Source organism: Anopheles coustani, chromosome 3 (genome assembly GCF_943734705.1).
Source record: "Anopheles coustani chromosome 3, idAnoCousDA_361_x.2, whole genome shotgun sequence".
In the NCBI taxonomy this organism is placed as follows: domain Eukaryota; kingdom Metazoa; phylum Arthropoda; class Insecta; order Diptera; family Culicidae; genus Anopheles; species Anopheles coustani.
This window is the reverse complement of record NC_071288.1, coordinates 66329686-66352598: the sequence shown is the minus strand read 5'-3', so window position 1 is coordinate 66352598 and position 22913 is coordinate 66329686. Positions and strand designations below refer to the sequence as shown.

Genomic DNA, 22913 nt, shown 5'->3' with positions numbered 1-22913 from the left:
GATGGTAGATAGTTTGACAGTTCGTTGTGGTACCTCCCATCAGCTAGCAGCACTTGTCAAGCATCTTGATGACAGCAAGGATTTCAAACAACAGTTCAACATTTTTAGCCGTTATTGCTACATCAAGTACGGCGCAATTAGTGGAATTACTTTCTATTCGCTTTCTTTGCTTTATGTCCATACATAACTAATAAAATTTTGTACTATCAATAGCAGTAGTAGTAGCTTTCATAGAGATAGTAAAAAAATAGGGTACAGTATCATGTACAATGCAACATTCTGCATGGTAGCGAATTTGGTGATGAAATAAATAAACAAAAAGTCTATAAACATTGTTCAATTGCAAACATTTATTTATTGTAAAATAATATTAAGTTGAAACTGAAATCCACTCTAAAACGCATACACAACAAATTATGACGAATCGAACTGTTTGGTCACGTTCCACAATAGACACTCGAGAAACATCAGACCCGTCTGGTCGTCCGTGCTTCCAGCGACTTTCGCTGTGCTTCCACCGGCATGCCAATCATTTCCAGCAGAACCAGGCAGAAGTTTCGGCGCCTCCGCAAACATCCTTTTAAAGCTTACTCCGGAAGCACTGAGGTTTCCGATCGAATTGAAATGTACCGTCAACATGTTAGGTTCTATACTATCGCCGTCCAAGCCGCGCTGGAAGTACTTTTTCACGTAGAATCGTTCCATCGCACTAAAAAAAGCAAAGTAAAAAGAAGGAGGACATGTTTTTAAAGTTCTGCGTAACAAACTAAAGATTATTCACTATTTCTTACGCATCGTAACATAGCAAGGCGTCGTTATTTCGTATGATCGTCTGTAGGCGATTGATTGAATCGAACACACGCCGTAATAGTTCATCGAAATGTTGCCAGAGCCCTAGTAGCGATGCCACCGTACGGTACGTCGACCGGAGTGTTCGCTCCGTCGTCTCCTTTGCCAGTCGCATAAACTCTATATGGGCCAACAGCAGCTTGGGCGAGTGGACGTATTCCTGCTGACATTCGCGCACCTGAATCCGCTCGAGCCGACGATCTTCAGCCTGTTTTCGCTTGGATCCCTTTTCCCAGCCTTGCTGTAACTGCACCGAGATGACAACACTTCGTAGCGTTCGATGTCGTAGCACTAGGAGGGCCTCGTTTTCCTCCGAGCAGTCTAGCTGCCAGCGGGTTCCGGAATCCGAAGACAACTTGTTGCTGATGAGTAGCGTAATGCTCGGGGCGACCGGTAAAGGAGCCCCCGGCGGAGGGCCATTGTCAATGAATGTTTGCTCCGAAAGATAACTGAAATTAGACAACAACAAAAATGGTCAGATTTTAATTCTCGATGGATACAAAGAAGTTGAACACAAACGCCTCTTGAAGAAATGACTTACCTTTGTAAATTTTCACACAAAAATACAACGCTCGGTGTTTCCGGAAACTGACCACGGATCGGGGATCGACTACGGGCCCGGTTGGTTCTACCGTTCATACCGTCCACGCTGAAGGAACTCTGCTCAAGCTTCGTTCGCAATAATCGCCAGTTCAGTTCTTCGATCTGCTCCTCGAGTGTTTTGTGTCGCGATTCGGCTTCGTCCCGTTGCTGCAACTGGTCACACCCAGCGATCTGGATGCGTTGTTTAATTGCCTCCATCCACGTACAATACTGGCCCCACACAATTTCGCCCGCTTCTCTTCGTCGCTCTAGTTCCCGCTTCGTTCGACAGAGACATTCGTCGGTTTGTGTCTTGCAGCAGGCGTGTCTCGTAGGAGGATTCTTTTGCCGCAACTCGTGCATAAACTCGCTGGCAATCGTTGAATCTAGTACCTCCGTCGATGTGGGTCGTTCTTTGAAGTCAAACAAACTGCTGATACCACCGCCGGAAGGCATCACCTTCGGTGGTGTTATGCTGAGTGATTCATCATCGTCACTGAGTGAAATGCAATCGACATCATGATTCCGTTCGGGGGAACATGGGCCAGATAACGGTTGCTGCATCCTCCCATAATCATCATCATCAACGCCCACTTGCTCTTCGTCCCACGATTCCAAATGTTCGATCGTCAGATTTGCAAAATCGCGATAGAACGACAACTCTTTCATCTTCCCAACGGAAATCGGTTGTATTTCGCTACGGTCCTCGAAATTGAGCGCTACTGGCGTTCTTTCTTTCCCCGCAGGGCCCGGTTCCTTGCGCTCGGACAATATTTCTTCCGTCAACGAATGACATCGTGGATTCGATTCGTCATCAAGCAGATCTTCCTCATCGATCACGAACACCGACGGATCGTTAATGATCATCTGCGATCCGGCACGGTGAGGCAAAACTTCCACCGTATGTAATTCTTCTGGTTCTTCTTCTTCTTCTTTCACCGGATTGTCTCCGACCATCGCTGCCGGGTGCTCTTGTTTCACCATAATTTCCTCCTTCACTACCACCGCGGTCAAGTTCTTAAGGTGATCTGTTGTTTGGGCTTGCGCTCGTTGCATTTCCGGTTCATCCGCATCCCTCCCGTACCGGGGCGAATCGGATGTTCGTGGCCGTTTCTTTATCGGACCTTGCGGTGTCAGTTGGCTAACTAGGACCGATTGTTGCTGGTGCGGGCCCTGGTGTAGGGTTTGTGTTACGTGAAGGGGATCCGACTCAAACGCCCGGCTCGAGACGGGCAGGGGTGAGCACAGAAGATGCGCATGGCCACGTTTACTGGTCGTCGAGGGAACCAGAATCGCGGCACGATGGTTTCTCGTGCGCTCCAACTGCTCCACGTCGACGAACTTCATCGTCAAGTGTCGCGATTTGGTCAACGACAGGGGATCCGTGCCGGCCACACCATCGTCTTCGGCATCGTAAAACTCATCGTCGCTCGCGATTTCCAGCACATTTTGCGTGGCTATTGATTGCTGCGCTGCTGTCCCTGTTTTGTCGAGAACGTTTGTTTGCTGCTTCGCCAAAGGTTCTTGTTGCTCCAAGCGACAAATGACGGACACGGAATTATTCTGCTCCGGCACTGACGGTGCCGGTGGCAGCGGTTCGGTAATCTCACGCAAACTCATCATCGCCGTGATGTTATCAATCTGAGGCAGCTCTGGGTGCATCATCGTCGTTGTCGCGTTGCACATCGATATATCGCTAAGCTCGTGCACGGTTGATGACGGTGGAACAAATTTCGAAGAGGTATACCCACGTCCTGGTTCCATGTTTTCTTTCCCGCCCAAAATTTCCGACAGTTGTACGATGGTAGGTCTATGGCCGTTCACCGACGGTTCCCTTGTTGCCATCGAAGGAGCACTCCGGAGAACACAATCTTCCGTCGGCTCTCTGTCGATGCAGGGGATGGTCAACGAAGGTTCCTCCACATCCCCATCTACCTCCATGTCCAGAGGACACAGGATCGTTTGTCGCGGTTTACGCATCCTCTCACCCATAGCAGATTCCGTTTCTAAAGTCGATTTCTCCAGTGAAACCGGTTCAGGAATTGCAGCTTCCGTTGCTTTCAATGACCTTCCCATGTGTGTCGGTGTTTCGTCCATCGGATTGGAACAGTAGACCGTCCGACGATCGTTCGCAATAGGTACACGTTCCACCTCGTCCTTGAGGGTGCGAATAATAGATTCCCTTGGACCGAACGTCATATCCATCGCGGATGGTTGATGCATCGTTTGTCGATAATTATTACTCTCTAAACTTGGTTGCCGTGTAGAAATGACCACATTCGTCAGTTCCATCGTGTCCTCGCTACTGCAACGAAGCATGTCGCACGCTGGCGGTTGAACGTTTTCAAACGACGGCGGACGCTCGGCCGGACACAAAATGGGCACCTTCTCTAGGGTGCTTTTTCTCGGACGCTCGATCCGGATGGCAATTGGGAGCATTGTTTCTTCCATGCAGACACTACTCTTCCGTTCGGACGTCAAAGCAGACGCCTCTGAGCGAGACCTTTCTGCTGGTCTGGACTGATGGACGTCGTATACCGCCTTTTCTTGATCTGTTGCAAACTTTGTCAATGCGCGGCTTGGAAGTGCTATTGTATCCTCAACCATAGCTTCAGCATGGCAGATTGTGGGTCGATATTTTACCGCCAATTTCTTCACAGGTCCAGCATGATCCGTTTCCTCCTTTACACCGATTACCATCATCTGGTCGGGCTCCGTTTGGTTTTCATGGGCAACATCAACATCGTCATCAGTGAGCAACGAAAATCCTTCCATATCTTCAACTGCCGTATGCTGCACAATACTACGTAATTTGCTCCTTCGCGATAAAGCACAGCTTCCTTCCACCGAAGGAAGTTCACCAACTTCCGACCTTTGGTTACCGACCGGTGGTAGCAAAGTGGATTCCATTGCCTCCGGATGGTAAATAGAGTTTCGCGGATGCTTTTGTGAATCCTGCTGTTGGTCCTGCGGAGTAGTAGGAATGCTGCTCGATTGTCCTCCCGTTGGACATAGTTGCATAGGTGACGATAGCGCAGCGGCAGATTGATGTTGCTTGGAGCGTTCGATAACTGTGGGCGTCTCAGATGTCTGATCCATGGTGGGGACTCCACTCGGACCATTCGTTTCATCCATTGCCTCAACAAAGTACGATGATGGTCTCGATTTCTGCCGCTCACGCTCCTTCGAAAGCCGCGTAGAATCCAAACCGGCCTCACCCATGCCCTCCATGTAGCACGTCGTTAGTCTTTGCTGCTTCGGAACCTTTTCCGCTGCCTGTGAGATTTCATGATTCACCAAAAAGGCATTATAGTTGGTCACATTGAGTTGATCCTCTTTTTTTGTTTCATCCATAGCCACCGTTTGGTAGACACTCAATCGGGTCGATGAAGGGTGTTGCTTCGGGTCCGGTCTACTATCTTGTTTTTCGCGCAAGTTTTCATGCGATTCGATCCGTTGTGTCAAGTTTAAGTTGCCTACAGTATCGGCCATTATTTCATTGTCGTTCGCAGTGTATCGAACCTTTATCGAACCTTCAGAGTTGATTCTTGGCCTTAGAGAAGTTTCTTTTGCTTTCGTGACTTCCAAATCCGTACAATCGTAGCTGGAAATTCTCTGGGCATTTCGAGCTCTGTTGTCTTGCTTTAACCTTTGCCCATTTACTTCATCGTTCGACCCAAACACCTCACAATCTGTTGGACAACATTCGTTTTCGCTTGCATCCATGTCCTCTTGTTTATAGATGGAACATCTGGACTTACTCGAAACCAACGATGTAGCCGGTTGTTCCAACTTTTGCGCATCCATTTCTTCCGGTTCATGAGTTGTGAATCTTTTACTTCGGTCGGAGTAGGACGGTCGTGCGGTGATGATGACTTCCGCACCGGAATCATGGGATTTGATCCGATCCATTGGACATTCACGATCGCTGAGTACGTTATTTGGTTCTAGAATTCGATCGCTTGCAAGACCCGTTTCGTCCATCATTGCAACCTCGTGAATAGTTTGACGATCCGTGCCTCTGGACCGTGCAGATAGTCCCCAAGCATCTACTCCATCTTTTGCTGGTTTCGTACATGCAGCTCCATGTTTATCGGCTGAGCCCAAACAAGTGTCTTCTTCGATATCGCGAACATCGTGACTCGTTAGCCGTCTCAGGTCCCGAGCGGCTTCCATTTGCGATGGCATAAAGACACTCGCTATATTTTCGTCGTCGATCATCATAGTTGCATCACCAGCTGGAGGTTCATGACCACCCGAAATCGACTCCTTACACGGGTCCGAGCGAAGTGTCGTCGGACGTGCGATCATCTTCATATCAATCACGTTCCTTCCGATCCCGCTCGCGTGTATAGATAGTTCTTCTATATCCCTGCCGTAGAGTCGGTAAGACAATGACGTTTCCGTATCGATTCCCTCGTCAGTCTCGGTGCATATATCGAGATCTATACTTTCGTTGCCATAAATGATCGTTTTACGAGGTACGCTTTCTTGCTTCGCTTGAACATGCTGTGACAAGTCCACCTTCATCGTTTCGTCTGGATAGAAAGTTTTACGGGCTGGACTTTTCTTCGTTATTTCAACCTGTACTGCCATGGCGGTGTCCACTTTCATCGCTTCGTCCGGGTAGTAGGTTTTGCGGGCCTGCGGCTGGTTTTCAACCGCCTCTGCTGCACGTTGTTGATGGAATGGAGTAATTTCTTCGACTAAAATTGTTTCGTAGATTGTGCCTCTCGCATTACCGTGCTTGTGATTATCCAAATGAAGTTCCATTTCGATCGATTGTTCCATCGTTTTCTCTGGTTTGTAGGTGCTTGGACGGACGTTGCTACCGGTGGGTTTATTCGAAACGATTATTTGTGATGGCCCGTGAGTCATTTCCATGCTCTCATTGGTTGTAACCGTCGCCCGATGAAGTTGACCGGTATGTTTCGGAGGAGGAGTACCTTCTTCTACAATTGGCTGTGCCTCGTACATCGTCGACCGATACGGGTTTCCCTCCTGCAGCGTAGATTGATTCGAACCGCTTTGTTGCGTACGATCAAAGTAGGTTGTTTCCATTGGTTTGGAAGCACGCAAGGAAGCACTTCCTAGGACGCCACGTATTCGAGGCTCTTGATAATCATCGTCGTTAATCGATTGATCCATATCTTCAGGTGAGTGAATCGTGTCTCTACCCTTACCTATTTTATCTACTTCCTCGTTGCATATTGACCCTTTTTCAAGGTTCCGTTTCAATTCATCAACCTTTGGAGTTTGTCGAGTTTTGTCTTCGGCATCACTAAAGATCATCGAAGGAAGGGTTGGACGTAAAATTTTCGGGCGACTTACAGTCGGTGCTTCCGGCGAGTTCGGTTCCATTTTCAAGCTCAACGAAGAGATTCCAAAGTCAATCGAAAGCCCATGACGAGATGTTGTTAAGTTGCTGGTGGAGGACTTGTTCACGTGGTGTTTCATAGGAGAGAGAATTTGTTTCGCTTCTTTTTCCATAGGCTGCTGCGTTAAATTGTTGTGAGACAAATTTTGCACCGTCTCACAACATTGCGGAAAATGACCTTCTGATGGCGATGCTGTGTCTACTACGTTTTTTTCTTCACGTGTATCAGTAGAGAATGTGTCTGGTGAAGTTTGTGGTACATCTTGCGATTCATCTACGGCTCTCTGGGATGGTAAAAATGAGGGTCTGGCACGAGCCAGTGCATTCGTGGGTATGTGTTCCGTCGTGGTAGACTCATCTAACTCCATACCTATGGTAGGAACGGGAATAGTGATATTGGGGCCAGCTTCAAGCAGTTTCGCCACTGTGTTCGTTATTGCCAGCGTAGTGTCCACGTCGGAGCTCATGTTGGCCAGATCGTCTAGATTCGACTGCATCATATTCATTTGCTTCATCATTGCATGTGGATGAGAGTTCCATGTTTCCGAAACGTTAAACGATGTACCCCGGAAGGTGGTCCGGCTTGATACGTCTGAAGCATTACTTTTCATGGCTGATCTTGTCGGGGTTTGAAACACGATCTTCGGAGCACTTGCTGTGCCGGCACGCTCATGCTGGTTGCTACCCTTTTTAGGTGTATTATCCTGATCGGAAGGGAGAACTGCTGACTGCGGCACGTCATTGATTTCAACAATTAACTCCTCCTTTTGGTTGTAGTAAATCATTTTTCTCTTTGCTGACTCGGTCACATTTCCTTTAATCGGACTTATATCCATGGCCTGCACATCACATGCCATCAGCGTTTGAGGGCTCTGTTTAGGTTTTGGTTTTGGCCCAGGCGATAGCAATGGTTCAACAAACAGCCGGTCGGTAGTATTAAGACTCTGAGAAAACATAGCCGATGTTTCACTTCCAATACGTCGCTTTTCATCGTCCGCTATCGTTATCGAAAGGTCCCAGCTTGCGTTTGTGCTGTTCGGACTGGGTCGTTGTGCATCGTCAGGCGGGGTGGTCAAGTTTTGTGTACGATTCTCCTTATTCTGTTCATCCGCCAAGCTACGACAGGTGCTGTTGCCGAGCGTCACATCACCCAGCCCGCTCGAAGGCGTTCCATCCGTCGACACTTCATATGAATTGCCCCAGATCGTATCGGTGTCTTCACCGACCATAAATTCTCTGCAAATAAATAAAAGCACCGACCGTTACGATCACGAACTTGATTGCTTAACTGATGCACCTATGTGACTTACTTGATGGATTTTTTTCGATTGAACTCTATTTTTCTGTTGCCTTTGAAGGTGCTGGATGGATTTGCAGTAACGCTAGCATCATGATTGTGTGACTGAAGGTGTTGTTTCTTCAATATCTGAAACACGAATTACACTAAATCACTTCCATTCTGTACGTTTAAGAATATTTCCATTCAAAAATAACAACAAGTTTCACATAAACTTACAGACGCTCTTTTTCCTTTCGAGCTCATCTTGCTTGTTTTGAATCCAGTTCCTCACGAGCTAAAATATCAGAAAAGCGGTTGATTGAACACACAACAAACACACGACACTTTATCGATGGCTCGAATTGCACTATTTAACACTTGATGTTTGATCTCGTACATTTCCAAAAACCGTTGTGAATAATTTGCACATTAAAACCAAACGCACCTGTGATTTGTTTTACAAACTGCTCGCGCTTCGCTTTTGATGCGGTGTGACAGTTGAGTCGGTTTACTTTAAATTTGTTTTAACGCCTGTGTGTGAAAGCAAATAAATCATGTAGCAAAACATTTCAACCAAGAATGCTACAACTTTTTTATTGGTAAACAAATGTAACGATATTTTGTCAAAAACCACGGGTTAATATTGATAATTTAACAACAATTTATTTATATATATATATATTTCAATCAATTAAGCAAATCTATTGTTCAGAAAATTTCTAATTTCAGTTCAAATTTATTTCACACCCGATGCAATGAGACGCGTTTTGGCAACACTGCCCCAATTTGACATTATTGCATTACATAACAAACTGTCACAACATCAAATCCATGCTGCTTATTGTAAATTAGGAAAGTAGTTTGGTGATCAAGAATCGATTTCACAAAATATAATGATCGCTTTAAGAAAAGCATTCCAAATTGCGAAAATAGGTCTTCGCACTCGACACATCTCCTCGAATGTTGTACGTCATGCGGAAGCCGCCACAGTCTCCTCCGGTGTAGAAAAGCTGACGATACCGGTACCAGAAGGAACAGAAAAACCGGCTGATCCGAAGTTGGTTTCTATCGTTGACAACATTGCGAAACTTAACTTGCTCGAAGTTTCCGAACTGAGTACGTTGCTGAAGCGGAAACTTAATCTGCCCGACGCGGCAATGATGCCGGCAGGATTTGGTGCATTTGCCGGAGCTGTGCCAGCACCAGCCGCAGACGAAGAAGAAGCGGCCCCGAAGGTAGTGAAAACTACCTTCAAAGTGAAGCTAGTTAAATTCGATGAGAAGCAAAAGGTTGCATTGATTAAGGAAGTTAAGAACCTGCTGGAAGGAATGAATTTAGTTCAGGCGAAGAAGTTTGTAGAAAGTGCACCAACAGTTGTGAAAGAAGACGTTTCAAAGGACGAGGCTGAAAAACTGAAAGAAGCCTTCACTAAGGTGGGCGCAGTGATTGAGGTGGAGTAAACATAGTGCAGCAAACATTGTAATTAGCTCGTAAGATTTAATAAAATAGTACACTTGAAACCTAGATTCGAAAATAGAATTTGAAATCCATTAACTTATGTTGTTAATTACTGTTGTAATTTATTGTATCGTTCTCTTACAGCGTTTCTGCCGAAAGTTAAGAGCTTACAAACAGTTGGCCATTAGTGGCGCCAAGTTTTCAAAATCAATTTTTTCTGTAATGTGCTTGGTCTTAATGTTGTCTTCCTGCGTGGCGATGGTGACCAGTCCACCTTCCTCCTTCCATCCGTAGCGCTTCAACCACGCCCGTAGTACATTGTCCTCTACATTGCCCAGCAGCCGACTCAGATACCCGCGCTCGATCGTCTGGAATGTGATACCCACGACGTGGCAGACGAACTTGCGAATGGAATCGTTGAATCCGTTGATCTTTTTAAAGTATTCCGGATGCTTTCCCAGGCGTGTCCAGAATAGGGCGAAATCGCATTTTTCCAGAATGTCGGCCAGATAGATGATTTCTTTCACGGTTTCGTCATTCATCTGTGCCGGAAGCAGCAAACATTTGCACAGCACAAAATCGGTGTGCGGAAAGTTGGTGAGGGCCTTCAGCAGAATAATGTACGTGATGTCCAGGTTCAGCAGGTGTGGGTTGAACTGGTACAGCTTGAGGCAGGCCAAGTTTGCCTCCAGATCGTACTGATTATCCCGAGCTTGTTCCTCGACATACTCCTCGATTACTTTCAGGTGCTCCGGGTTGTACCTGTTTGTAGGTTAAGGGCGGAGATTGCAACGTAAACAATAGCATCATACAGTCATACGGGAAACTGTAGTAGGAGGTTAGGGCATGATGCCAGCTAAAATACATACCGTTCAATACTTTTCAGCATCTCCTGGATTGGCATAACTTTGCCATCTTCCATTTTCACGTAATGCACCATGTTTGCTGTGTTAAATTCTGGTTTTTATTGTGGAATATAAAAGCTGGACTTCTCACCGCACCGTGCACAACGCGAAGGAATAGTGATTAGAGATACAAAGCCGGAGTTGGATCTGCTGGTTTGATGTTTACAGGGAGCTGTTTAATGCGCTTTCATTTTAAGTGCTTTTGTCTCTCGTTTATTTGATTTAAGACCGAATAGTAATTTTTCTGGAAGCGAATGATTTCCTTTGGCTCAGAGATCTAATATCTAATTATGTAAGAATTTGCTCCACTGCCATTTTGGAACATTAAAACTTGACTCATTCCAAGAGTCTTAATACCCATCACTATATATAGCACTATAGTGCTATCAACGGAGGTGGATATCCAAACGCCAAGGTGTATAAATTACGAGGTGAAGTCGTCCAGTGTAAAATGACATTTCATGACTTGACATAACCCAAGCTGCAAACGTCACTTTAAAAGACGTCTTTTAGTGGTCTTTTAATCGTTTAACCTTCAGGTCTTCGACCAAAAATACCTACGGTAACATACGACCGCCTACCCGGGTAGGCCATACGTTTTGCATTTTGCTATGCTTCAAAGCTAATATCTTTTATTCTAGATGCCGTAGTGAGTTGAAATTTTCAGTGTTGATACTTAAGATTGTTTTCTAACACATCTCATTTAAATAATAATATTTAAAATTAGATAAGTAAGTATTTTTTTCATTCAAATATATTTTATCTCATAGATCTACAATCGCCAACTCTGTAAACTATACATTTTCATTAAGTAATTGTGTTTGTTTATACCCAAGGAGAACCTTGCTGCACGTTCCTACCAAAGGTATACATGCCTACCTAAAAGAACCTTGCCAAGTGTATTTTAGGTAGGCATGGACTCCTCATAACCTACCAATAATTTTTTTTTCGGAGGCACCGCAGTGGAAGGAGGTACTGGCTGTCAAACCTTTGTTTGACTGGTTTACTGTTGACTGTGCAAGTCTGGCCAACTAGCTGCGAGTTAAGAATAACGCTTTCGCGGGTTTGGGTGTCGGAATCGGAGTGAAGTTTATTAAACAATGTGTTAAACAACATCATGAAACATGGTAGGAAAAGGGCAGGAAAGGAAACAGGATGAGACGATGACCCTTAGCGACAGGCGCCGAAACTGCAACTCAGTGTTAATAGTTGGTCGGTGTCGGTTGGACATCACGGCGATCATCGGTTGTTACCGGGTGTAACATAGCATCGGTGGCCCGTGTCCGATAGCAGCGCTTGGATCGACCAACTCGGGGTGGTTAACCGGGGCCGGGTTAACTCGCACCAGACAGTAAGTACGTGTGTAAGAACCCACAGCAGAGAGTTCTTACTGATGATGATTTGTCCGCACTTTTCACACATTTCAGTGTCTCGACAAGGAGGAAGAAGCGGCTTGAAATAAACATGAATGCATTCTACGTGTTTTCAATGGGCATGACGGAGTGGTGCTGCACATCGTACATCGAAGGAGCGTGCTACGATCCGTGGTCGCTGTTTGCCAGCACAAACCAGAGGAGGCGTCGGACGATTTCTGAACATTTCCCCTGATTGCCTACCGAACCGGACGATATATATATAATATTATAGATGTATCAAAATAATAAAACAATCAAAAATATTTCCTGCATGAAAATAATTATTATGGGAAAGAAAAGATATCCTGAACCCAGCTCATATAATCTACTACGAATAGCCTCACGGCCACGACAGCTGAAAAATAATTTTCTCCCGAAAAAAACTGTTTTTTTTCGCTTCAACACCGTTTTCACGACGTTCACCATGGCCGGGCTCTTTATCGTAGGGCACTCACAACACTGTCTTTTATCAGAAGATTTTGGATGAAATTGATAATTCTTTAATTAATATATCAAATAAACGTTCAATATTTGCTAGACTCGGTGATAATACGCACCACAGCAGAACAGTTTGCTTAGATTTGAGCTGTCAAAACATTTTCACCCTTTTTTCGCTACCATTTTCGTGGTCCATCCACAGATTTTGAAAAACTTTTTCGGCACTCATAGTCGCGAAAAAGTGAGTGCCGAAAAAGTTTTTCGCCTCTCGTGGCCGTGAGGCTATTAGCCTCACGCTAAAGTTTTTCAAAATCTGTGGATGGACCACGAAAATGGTAGCGAAAAAAGGGTGAAAATGTTTTGACAGCTCAAATCTAAGCAAACTGTTCTGCCGTGGTGATTATTATCACCGAGTCTAGCAAATATTGAACGTTTATTTGATATATTAATTAAAGAATTATCAATTTCATCCAAAATCTTTCGATAAAAGACAGTGTTGTGAGTGCCCTACGATAAAGAGCCCGGCCATGGTGAACGTCGTGAAAACGGTGTTGAAGCGAAAAAAAACCGGTTTTTTTCGGGTGAAAATTATTTTTCAGCTGTCGTGGCCGTGAGGCTAATGGGTATACGGTTTTTCACGCGTATAGCCAGAAATAGGTGTTATAAACACGTTGCACAGTCACGTTGTCCATACAGTTCTCTTTTGCGGTGTCCCGCAAGTATCAAGAGAATTGTTTTACCCTTCTTTTCAGAAGTGTTTTACATCCAAAATTGCATAGGAAATCTGCTGCAAAAGAAGGGGTAAAACACTTCTGAAAAGAAGAGCGATCAGTTCTCAAGAGAATTCTTTTACATCAAAATGACGCCAAAATTTCTCGTTGGGTACTTCTTAAGTTTCTGGTGAAGTAACTTCTTGGTGTCTTCCAACATTTTTGCTTATAAATTGAAATTTCAAATATTTAGAAATATTTTTCTATTAAATTTTACGTTTTAGAAATGTTCATGTTCCTCAGTGAATTCAGTGGTATATCTGGAGGAAATTCTTCATTAGACATTGTTACATCTGATATTTAAGCCTTAACATTTTAAAACTTAGCTCATATACGTAAATTCGATCGTTTTGTTTCAAACGATAACAGTTTCTTTTGTATTTAATTCAACCCGTAGCATCATGATTTTCTTGCAATTAATAAATTATTATTTTGTGTACCAAATGATGAAAGTTCACCTAGAAAGCTTTCGATGCCGCTGTGTGGTCCAAAATGTAGCATAATTTGCATATTTGTAGATCGTATTCGAGTTTATCTCATTTCTAATTGTTCGAGGAGTTCAAGGAGTAAAACAGTATTTTATATTAAACTCTTAGATAAATTAGGATTATTTCCAATATAAACTTGAAAAGAAAAACCCAAGGGGCACCTAATTTCACCTACTGGTGGTTTGTCTTGGTACAGAAAAATATAAACTCTCGTACAAAACGTATGACTTACCCGGGTAGGCGGTTGTAGATTTAAGGGGTTTAAATCAAAAAATGGTGTAAAAAAATACTTAGAATTGAAATAAAAAGTCGGTTTTCGGCAGAACGATAGCAAACATGTTGCTTGAGGCATTCCAGGAGTTTCGAGTCGATACAACTGTTCAATTCGAAGTAATTGCAAAACAAAAGGGCAAAACTTACCCAGGTAGGCGGTTGTAGATCTGAAGGTTAAAAGACCATTAAAAGACGTCTAAATAACACCGTTAAAAGACCGCATATGTCAAAAAGTGGGTATTTCGAAAATTCGAAATAAAAAATTGTCCCTCCTTTTTTCGAACACCCACGTCTCTGTCTTTCGTCATTGCTCTGCTTGCTACGTGTTGTTGTAGAGTTTCCTTTTCTGAAAGCATGTAGATTTTCGTATATATATTAGTAAATTTTTATTACATACCTGCATGTGTATCAAACCATCGACTACATATTGTGTGTTCAGCTCCCCTAACCACTAGACCATTCGATTGGACAATTCTGTTTGGTTAGTTATCATATATAAATGGAGCAAGTATGTATTTTTAAATACATATTCCAAACGCTCGCACGACAAAACAATAAATGTATCGTTGTAAATCGCAAGAACGGTGTTAAATAATACTTGATCTTCTGACATGATTCTTCGCATAAAAATGATAATGACGAAATGAGGCTGATTCCAATACTTTCCAACAGGCTTCCAACAGCCAGATTTTTTATTTATGTTCAATCCAGTAATACAAAAATACAATTGTACACATACAACGCAGTACCCTCAAGTATCTTCACTGAAAATTTCAAATTGATCTGACGTCTAGATAAAAAGTTATTAAGTCTTAAGTACAGGAAAACGGAATCTCCCATACAAAATGTATGGACTACCCGGGTAGTCCGGTTGAACGTTTGAGGGGTATCAACCGAAAAACGCAAATAAAAATTATTTAAATTCCTTGGAAATTTTTTTTTCTTTAGCATAACGATAGAAAATGAGTTTTTCTAGGCATTCTAAAAATTTCATGCCGATACGTCAATCCAATCAAAAGTTAGAACAAAACAAAACTCCAAAAACTACCCGGGTAGGCGGTTGAACGGGTGACGGTTAAGCACAACACTAGATTTGACAGCTGCAAGATGTTGCACGATTTTATCGTACGATAAAATCAAAATCGTTTGATTTTATCGGATGGATGCATCCGATTTTATCTGTCAACAAAGTTGGATTTTATAAACTTGGAGTCGTGGTTTTCACCTAGCAAAAGTAAAAAAAAATCATTTAATCTTCTTAGAGTTTGAAAAAATACAGGAAAATTGGCGGACCTGACATCCGACAAAATATCGTGCGACAAAGCACTGACACTACCCAACTGACGGCGACATGCAACATTGCCCCGTTTCCACAGATTCCTACCCCCGCGAGTCCAGAACTGTCAGCTTTCTCTTGCACACTTTGTCTTCCTTCTCGTTCTAATGATGAACCGGTGTGCTAGGGGAGAAGTCACATCTGCCCTTTCACATCTTCCCTTTCAGTCTGACACATTACAATAGCGGAGCCGATCGTGTAGCATTCCCACACTGCACAGCAACCCGAATGTGTGTTGGTGCACTTTATGTCGGTCAATCATGTAGAGAATAAAAAAGGTCGTCTGTATGCATGCCATCACGCACCAAATGCCAATCGCGACGCGATGAAGTTTTCAGTCTTCGAAACATCCAGCGCTAGAACAGTCGAGTGAGAAAGTGTAAAGTGTTGTACCTTCCGCAAAAGTGTGTTGAATTTTCAATGTTCATGGCACCTAAACGGAAACTAATAGGATCCATCAACAAGTCGGGAACAGTGTCAGGCGAATGCGTTGGCCGGATCTTAGAATCGGTAAGTAAACAAAGTGGTAGTGCAAAATCATAACCATTTATAACAGCGATTCACTAATTCTATTCCTTGGTTTGTTTCGTTCAACAGAAATAACACCGGAGGAAGAAACCGCCCTTGGGAGAGCAGAATGTTGAAGAAGCGGAGGAATTCTACGAAAAATAAAAATTTCCGCGTTGGCGGCTCGAGCAGAATACAACACCGTCTTCTCCGTCTCATTTGACATCCGAAATGGATTATATAGTTGTGTGCGTGCCATTATGGTGAAATAGCACGGACACATTCGTAACCTCTGTTTGGCACTAACACCACCACAATTTAACCGATTGAATGTTGCATCCCCACCCCTTTTTTGGTGCAACACTTTGTCTCGTTATGGAGATCGAAAATTAACAAACGAGATGGTAACGATATGATAACGAGACAAAAATCGCCAGTTGGGTAGCCTAAACATTTCCAAACGGTTTCCCTTAAACTCCACAGCTCATACAAAAACTACTCCTCATTTTTGTATGGGCCGAGGCCGGCTGTAACAAAATTTTGTTCAACCACATTTAGTTAAAAGGATGAAATCAGCAATAGCATATTGTTACGGACGGATGATAGGTCTCGTTTGAGATAGAAAATTGGTTTATTTCGAGTATTTTGAAGTTATAAAATTTTGTTCTATGCAACGCATCGCGCATAGAGACAAAGAAAATGAAAACAAGGAAACAACAAAGAGCCTTTTAACAAAAAATGCTTGAAATATACCAAAAAGGTTAGATGTCTCTAAACGCAAAACAATCACGTGCAAGGTTAGGACAAGAAAGTTGGAACAGAGGAAGAGAAGGCACAACGGAAACATATTTTTTCTTTTTTATGCAATCATAAAAATCGAAGATAATCATAAAAATAGAGAATATCCAGACGCGTACATAGCAAGTAGAAATGCACTCGTAAGAATTGAAGCCTCATTTGCGAAGGACGGAAGAATGGAAAGAAATAGCGATTACCGGTGTTGCTGTAACAACCGGATGCATTTGTAGATCGCAGTAAGGGAGAATATTTACATGTAACGCTACGGCCGACGTATGTACGTGGTCGGTTGTACAAGATAGAAAGCACCCACGCAACGATGCGTACCAACGAAAGCGAGCACCACTGGGCCTTTCCCAAGGATGCTAGAAACACTTGAGTAACAAAGACAAGATCCAGATGTCGGTCTGGCCGTCACGGAACTAAACGCATTGAGACAAAACTCGTAAGGACGATCAGGGACGTCGAGAAAGTCTCGCGTGACAAACTCGGCCTGGTTACTAGTGTTGTGAAAATCAGCTCTTTTTGAGGAGCGGAGCGGACATATTTCGCTCACCAAGAGGAGCGGAGCGAGCTGGCTAGCTCCGAAAAGTGTTGCACGACATTATTGCTCCTTTCCGCTCCTTTCGCTCCTTTTCACTCCTTTCGCTCCTTTTCGCTCTTTTTCGCTCCTTTTCGCTCCTTTCGCTCCTTTTGCTTCTTTGCGCTCTGTTATGACCTGGTTGTAGAGCGCTGGCGGAATGTGTGAAAACCGATAACAGTTAAAACGGGTACCAGTGGGGTCGATACCGTGTCTACACAATGAACATATTGAAAAAACGCCATTCGAACTAGATGAGCAATGTCAAAATCTATGAAAAGCAACTGTAAAACGATTAACCACGATGGCAGCAGTGCTACCGTACTTCATGACAATACAAAAGAATTAAACAAAGCATTCAAGTGCACAGTATTGAACCGACACCGGTGAGATTAGTCGCCAGTAAGTCGAAAAAAACGTAAGTTTCGTCCCCCCAAACGCGAAAAGTAATGAAAAATAACGATACAGCACTGACGGCCACACAAAAGAATAGAACAATACATTCGATTACGGTGTGCAAACCCGGCACCGGACAGCACGGACAAAGCAAATTGTCGAAATGAGGATGAGGGTATGAGGGAGCGCAATGAAACGAGCGCATTGAACGAAAGGCATGAAAGGAGCAAAAGTAGCGAAAGGAGCGAAAAGGAGCGAAAAGCAGCGAAAGGAGCGAAAGGAGCTCAAAGGAGCGAAAGGAGCGCAAAGGAGCGAAAGGAGCGAGAATGTCGTGCAACATTTTTTGGAGCTAGCTTCGCTCACAAATGAGGAGCGATTTTATCGCTCCTTTCGAGGAGCGGAGCGTGGTTTCCAGCTCCTTCGCTCCTTTCTCAACACTACTGGTTACCTTCGCGCTCGGCTGGATAACCGCCTCGTTGCACACGTTATTTTGCAACACGTGGTAAAATATAGTTATTTTCCGTTTGTGTTTGTAACATGGTAAGTAGGCGTTTTTTCTAACATTCAAATCATTCTAACATTTTCTAACAAAAAATTGGTATGAAGAAATCCATAACATTGGACGCATTTGAACAAAACAAAAGTTAGAATAAGGACAAGAAAAAACATCAAAATAAGACATAACACAAACATATATTTGATTACAAATTAACAAACGATCAAAAGAAAATTTCAAAAAGATTTCGAAAAAAATTGTGAGGCGTTTTACAATTCAATTTGCAAGCAGTTACTTTCTCTTTAAACACTTTCCGTTGATACTGAAAAAAACATCCGTTGAAACTGAAAGAAAAAGAAAACAATTTTTCTTATTTGATTTCTTTTTTACTTTTATTTATTGTTTAATCTTTCCTATTAACAGTAGAGCAATTCACAAATATAAATATAAAATCGTTTGTGATTTGTGAGTGATCATTGCTCTTTTCTATAATCGTACTTTGATAATTACGGATTACTTAGAGCGATGGAATGTTTACCCACAATTCAGTGAAATTCATCAGATCGTCCTGGCAAAGATAACTTTGCGATCGCCAAGCTGTTAGGAAATATTTAACATAAAATCCAAGTAATCATTAATAGAACCCGCTTATAAGCCAATTGATATTGCTATCCGAGGTATTAAGTGACATAAACAGACGTTGCGCGAAAACAATTTCAGAAGAAATGGGATTTTGATTAATGGGGCGAAAATTTTTTTTTTCTCTAGCGGCTACTAGGCGCCTCCATCTTGGTGGTGCTCTACAGCCGGTACTGGGCGCCTCCACCGAGTAAATTGATGGAACTGTTAAACATGGTTATTACACATCGGCCAACGTACCGTGCGGTTTTGCGTTGGTATCGGTAAAATTTATTCAAAGTAGAGACCAAATACAGATGAAACTAATAGGCAGCCAAAATGTGCGCACCAGTGCTGACCTCATGCGCCTCATTAGACAAAGAAAACAGAAGCTGTCCATCTGACGGAAGCACGCCTGTAGAAATTTCTCCTATATTCGTTGGTTCGGTTGAATAGGCGTTGGTAAAGGAAAAACAGTGCTACAGAGTGGTGAAAGGTTCACAGGCCCATAAATAAGATTATGAGGTTATGATTTATAGCAAATCTGCCCTCGTAAAAATGACTTTACCCCTTTTGGGAAATTACTCTTAAAATACCCACATTGGGTGTCACCCCAATGCATAGACATTATGTTTCATACAAGCATTACCACGTCACAAACTATGATGACCTTGGTCATCGGTGCAGCAGCTGGTCTCGAAAGGGCAATTAATTAACGACTGAAATTGTGAAAATTAGATTAATTGCACGGCTTAAGGTGTAAGTGTATAGTTTGACATTGGCAGCCAGCTGAGGAATAACTTTACCGATTTATGTTGATAACACGTTGACTGCCAAGCGTTTTTAGCACACTTTTTTAGAACAATCGTTTCTGATAAAATTTGTTTATAACATTTACTAAACCAACTATTTTTGAAGGATAAACCAAAACTTAGCTTCCCAAAGAATTGATATAAAATATAACTATTATTTTTATGTTGCATTTTCATTTATTTTTGGGTAAAACACTTTTTAGAACTGAGTTTCGCTGTCACCCACTTTTGGGTGACATGGCAGTCAACGTGTTATGGGACATTTGAGTCATCATGATTTTTCCGTCGGGTTCTGTCAGTTTCTCCACGCTGCCGGATTTGAAAAGGTAAACAACACAAAAAAGCTAAAAAATGGCTAGCTGTGTCGATATTTTCGCGACGATCCAAAACAACGCCCCTTACGCGTCGAGACGAACATACGTCCTTCTCCATATCATCCGAGTCGCATTCGTTTCATTTTATGCTGCTCACTATTCTACACTTGTAGATACCCAAGTAACATTTTAAGTTTTATCATGGTTCTTACGATGTTGTTCATGCTCATCATTAAGTCTCATCTTAAGAGTAAAATATCTTAAAGGCTGTGATAAAACCTTCATAAACCCGTTTTAAGTGTAAGAGGGCCCACTCTACAGAACGTTGTCAAAACCTTTTCTAGACCAAAAATCACTGATTGGTTTTAAGAGAAGGTTTTAACAAGGACTTAACAGCGTATTTACAGACTCTTCAAGTCTACTAAGATTTTAGACTTAATGAGCGGTTTTATAGCTATCCTCAAAAGGTTTTAAGGATGTCAAAATTATTAAAACTATTTTGCCTGCTGAGAAACCTCTATAAAACCAATTGGACTTGGTACACCCATGTTAAAACATTGATAAAACTTATAAAAGTCTATTAGGTCTTGGAAATGTTACTTGGGTATCTTCTCCCCTTCGCTTGTAGTAGAGGATCCGCTTGTAGTAGTGGAGCAATACGACGAGCTGGTCGGCTGCCTCGAGAAGAGCCCGCAGCTGGCGAAGCCGGGCCAGATGCTGGCCACGTGGGGATGTGCGAGCAGGCGGTCGCCGCCTACCTCAAGCTGGGCGACGTCAAGTCGGCCGTCTCCAGCTGCATCGGCCTGCGGCAGTGGGGACTGGCGGTGGAGCTGGCGCAAAAGTACAAGATGCCCCAGATCAACACGCTGCTGAGCAAGCACGCGGCCCAGCTGCTGCAGGAGGGCAAGCTGCCGGAAGCGATCGAGCTGCAGCGGAAGGCGGGCCGCTACCTGGACTCCGCCCGGCTGCTGCTGAAGATGGCCGAGGCGGAGGTGGAGAAGAAGTCCGACTACGTGCGCATCAAGCAGCTGTACGTGCTGTCGGGGCTGCTCGCGGAGGAGTACATCGAAAAGCAGATGGCGCTGCAGGCGGGCGGCCCAAGCCGAGCGGCGGTCCTGGCCCAGCTCAATCCGGACGATGCGGTGCTGATCGAGCAGATATGGCACCACGCGGAGGCGTACCACTATATGCTGCTGGCACAGCGACAACTGCGCTCCGGGTTGCTGCATAGCGCCGTCATTACCGCGCTCCGGCTGCGCGAGTACGAGGACGTGCTGGACGTGGAGGTGCTGTACGCGCTGCTCGCCCTGGCCAGCTGTGCCGATCGCTCGTTCGGCACCTGCTCGAAGGCGTTCATCAAGCTGGAGGCGATCGAGACGATCTCCGAGGGTCGTCGGCTGCAGTACGAGGAGCTGGCCATCAGCATCTTCTCGCGCTACGACCCGAAGGACAACAAGGTGAAGCACGTCAGCTGTTACACCTGCGAGACGCCGGTGGCCGACTGCAGCACGCTCTGTCCCAGCTGCGGCAATCGCTCCGGTTCCGGTTGCTACCACGTCGCGCACCCGCTGGAAATGACGTCACGCAAGACGTGCCCCCTCTGCCATCGGTTGATCGCGCCGGCGAAGGGAGCGGTGGAGATTTAATGTTTTACTGCACACCAACACACACACACAGACACACACTTATTACGTACCTGCGTTCAAGTTTATCGAACACTCCATTTATCATGATCTTTTCTTATGGTTAGTACACATTTTTCAAATCTATTTTTTCTAAACAGGTGAAACAGTTAACTGATAGCTGCAGCAACTGCGATGTTCCCATTATGTTATTTTCATTTATCATATTACTTTTAACATCAACATTTTCACATTTTTGGGATGCTACATTCGAAAAGGTTTAAAAAAAAAAATTAAGTATGACAGTTTTCAAATTATTATGAATATGCAAAGAAGATGTTTTAGATATTGTTGGGAAACAAATCATCGGGCAGTATGAAACGTCGACTACGCTTTCAATTGTAATAAATGTAATACACCAAAATAAACTCGGAAGGACTCCGTGGAAAAATGGTTCAAATGATTGGTAACGAATTACTGGATGATTAACGTGATTAAGTTGACAACCTTTGTTGAAATTACTCCTAGTAGAAAGAAAATTAAACGTAATAAAGTTGATAAATAAGACACTGGACAACTATTTTAAACTTACTCTGCCTACCTTCTTACTTAAAAATACTTACTCTGCCTACCTACAGCGCAGGAACCGATAGGAAGTTTGATAAACTAGAACCACAGTTAATGTCCTTAGCGACGGCAAGAAAACTTTACATTTTGATTTATAAAAAGGCCTAGGACACACAAACCCAGAAACACACCTTTCGGATATTTTGATTAAATACTATCAAGGATGTTGTTTATTTGAGGTAGACCTTAAATGCTAGTTTATTGCTCAATAAGTTTCTTGCCCTTACATTAACATAGTTTCTAATATAAGTTTGGTAATAATTAGTTCTATTTTGACATGGTTGTATTCTTTAATATGTTATCAAATTCACAAAATGTCTATTTTAAAACTAACAAATCGATCGAATCGACTTTGCGACCGCATCTATTTATTTCGACTGATAACCGATTTCGCTAAAATAATTGACATTGTTTGGGCTTGCTGTTAATTCTGCGTCAATTCATCCTTTCCAAATTTGATTTAATTTCGACGTAAATTTCATGTTTTGCGTCCAAAGTAGAATGTTGCTTCCAATCTGTTAAAAATCTATCAATATCCGTCCTCGTTAGTTTTGATTCACTCAAGCGTTTTGAAAACATCGAAGCCCATTCTTCAACTGAAACATAATTATTTGTAGGCAACTCATTTTGCATAATATAGTCTGCAATGAGAACATTATTCAACAACGCATAATAAAACACATTATGATTTTTGGAATCCAGTTGACCGAAGCAGTCGAAAGGATCTCTCTCCATCAAATAAGTGAATATTTCCAGTTTGTTTGAAACGTTTTTACTGTTGCACACGCAGTAGAAGAATGTGTTCCAGTTGTTTTCTTTTTCATTGATTCCCTTCGCATTAAAACCATAATTTTCAATGAGACATTTCGCCAAAGTTAACCAACCCTCCATGCAAGCGATATGCAGAAGATCCCGACCCGTTTCTTCACCTATGTAGTTTAACTCCCCAGTGTTTTTCAAGTAATCGCAAATG

General features: G+C 43.2%; 3 protein-coding genes across 3 annotated transcripts; 1 reads left to right on the top strand and 2 right to left on the bottom strand.

Moving 5' to 3' along the window:
* Positions 1-340: 340 nt before the first annotated feature.
* Positions 341-8462, bottom strand: LOC131265553 (uncharacterized). Its single transcript, XM_058267839.1, has 6 exons — positions 8325-8462; positions 8119-8234; positions 7538-8044; positions 1391-7489; positions 792-1298; positions 341-709 (listed from the first exon to the last, which is right to left on the bottom strand). The coding sequence occupies exons 1-6, from the start codon at positions 8349-8351 to the stop codon at positions 415-417; spliced, it is 7551 nt and encodes a 2516-aa protein (XP_058123822.1). The 5' UTR covers positions 8352-8462; the 3' UTR covers positions 341-414.
* A 449-nt stretch (positions 8463-8911) lies between these two features.
* Positions 8912-9611, top strand: LOC131271487 (uncharacterized). The gene has a single exon (XM_058272934.1). The coding sequence runs from the start codon at positions 8981-8983 to the stop codon at positions 9545-9547; it is 567 nt and encodes a 188-aa protein (XP_058128917.1). The 5' UTR covers positions 8912-8980; the 3' UTR covers positions 9548-9611.
* An 11-nt stretch (positions 9612-9622) lies between these two features.
* LOC131271476 (eukaryotic translation initiation factor 3 subunit K) lies at positions 9623-10676 on the bottom strand. Its single transcript, XM_058272924.1, has 2 exons — positions 10415-10676; positions 9623-10307 (listed from the first exon to the last, which is right to left on the bottom strand). The coding sequence occupies exons 1-2, from the start codon at positions 10483-10485 to the stop codon at positions 9713-9715; spliced, it is 666 nt and encodes a 221-aa protein (XP_058128907.1). The 5' UTR covers positions 10486-10676; the 3' UTR covers positions 9623-9712.
* Positions 10677-22913: the final 12237 nt, after the last annotated feature.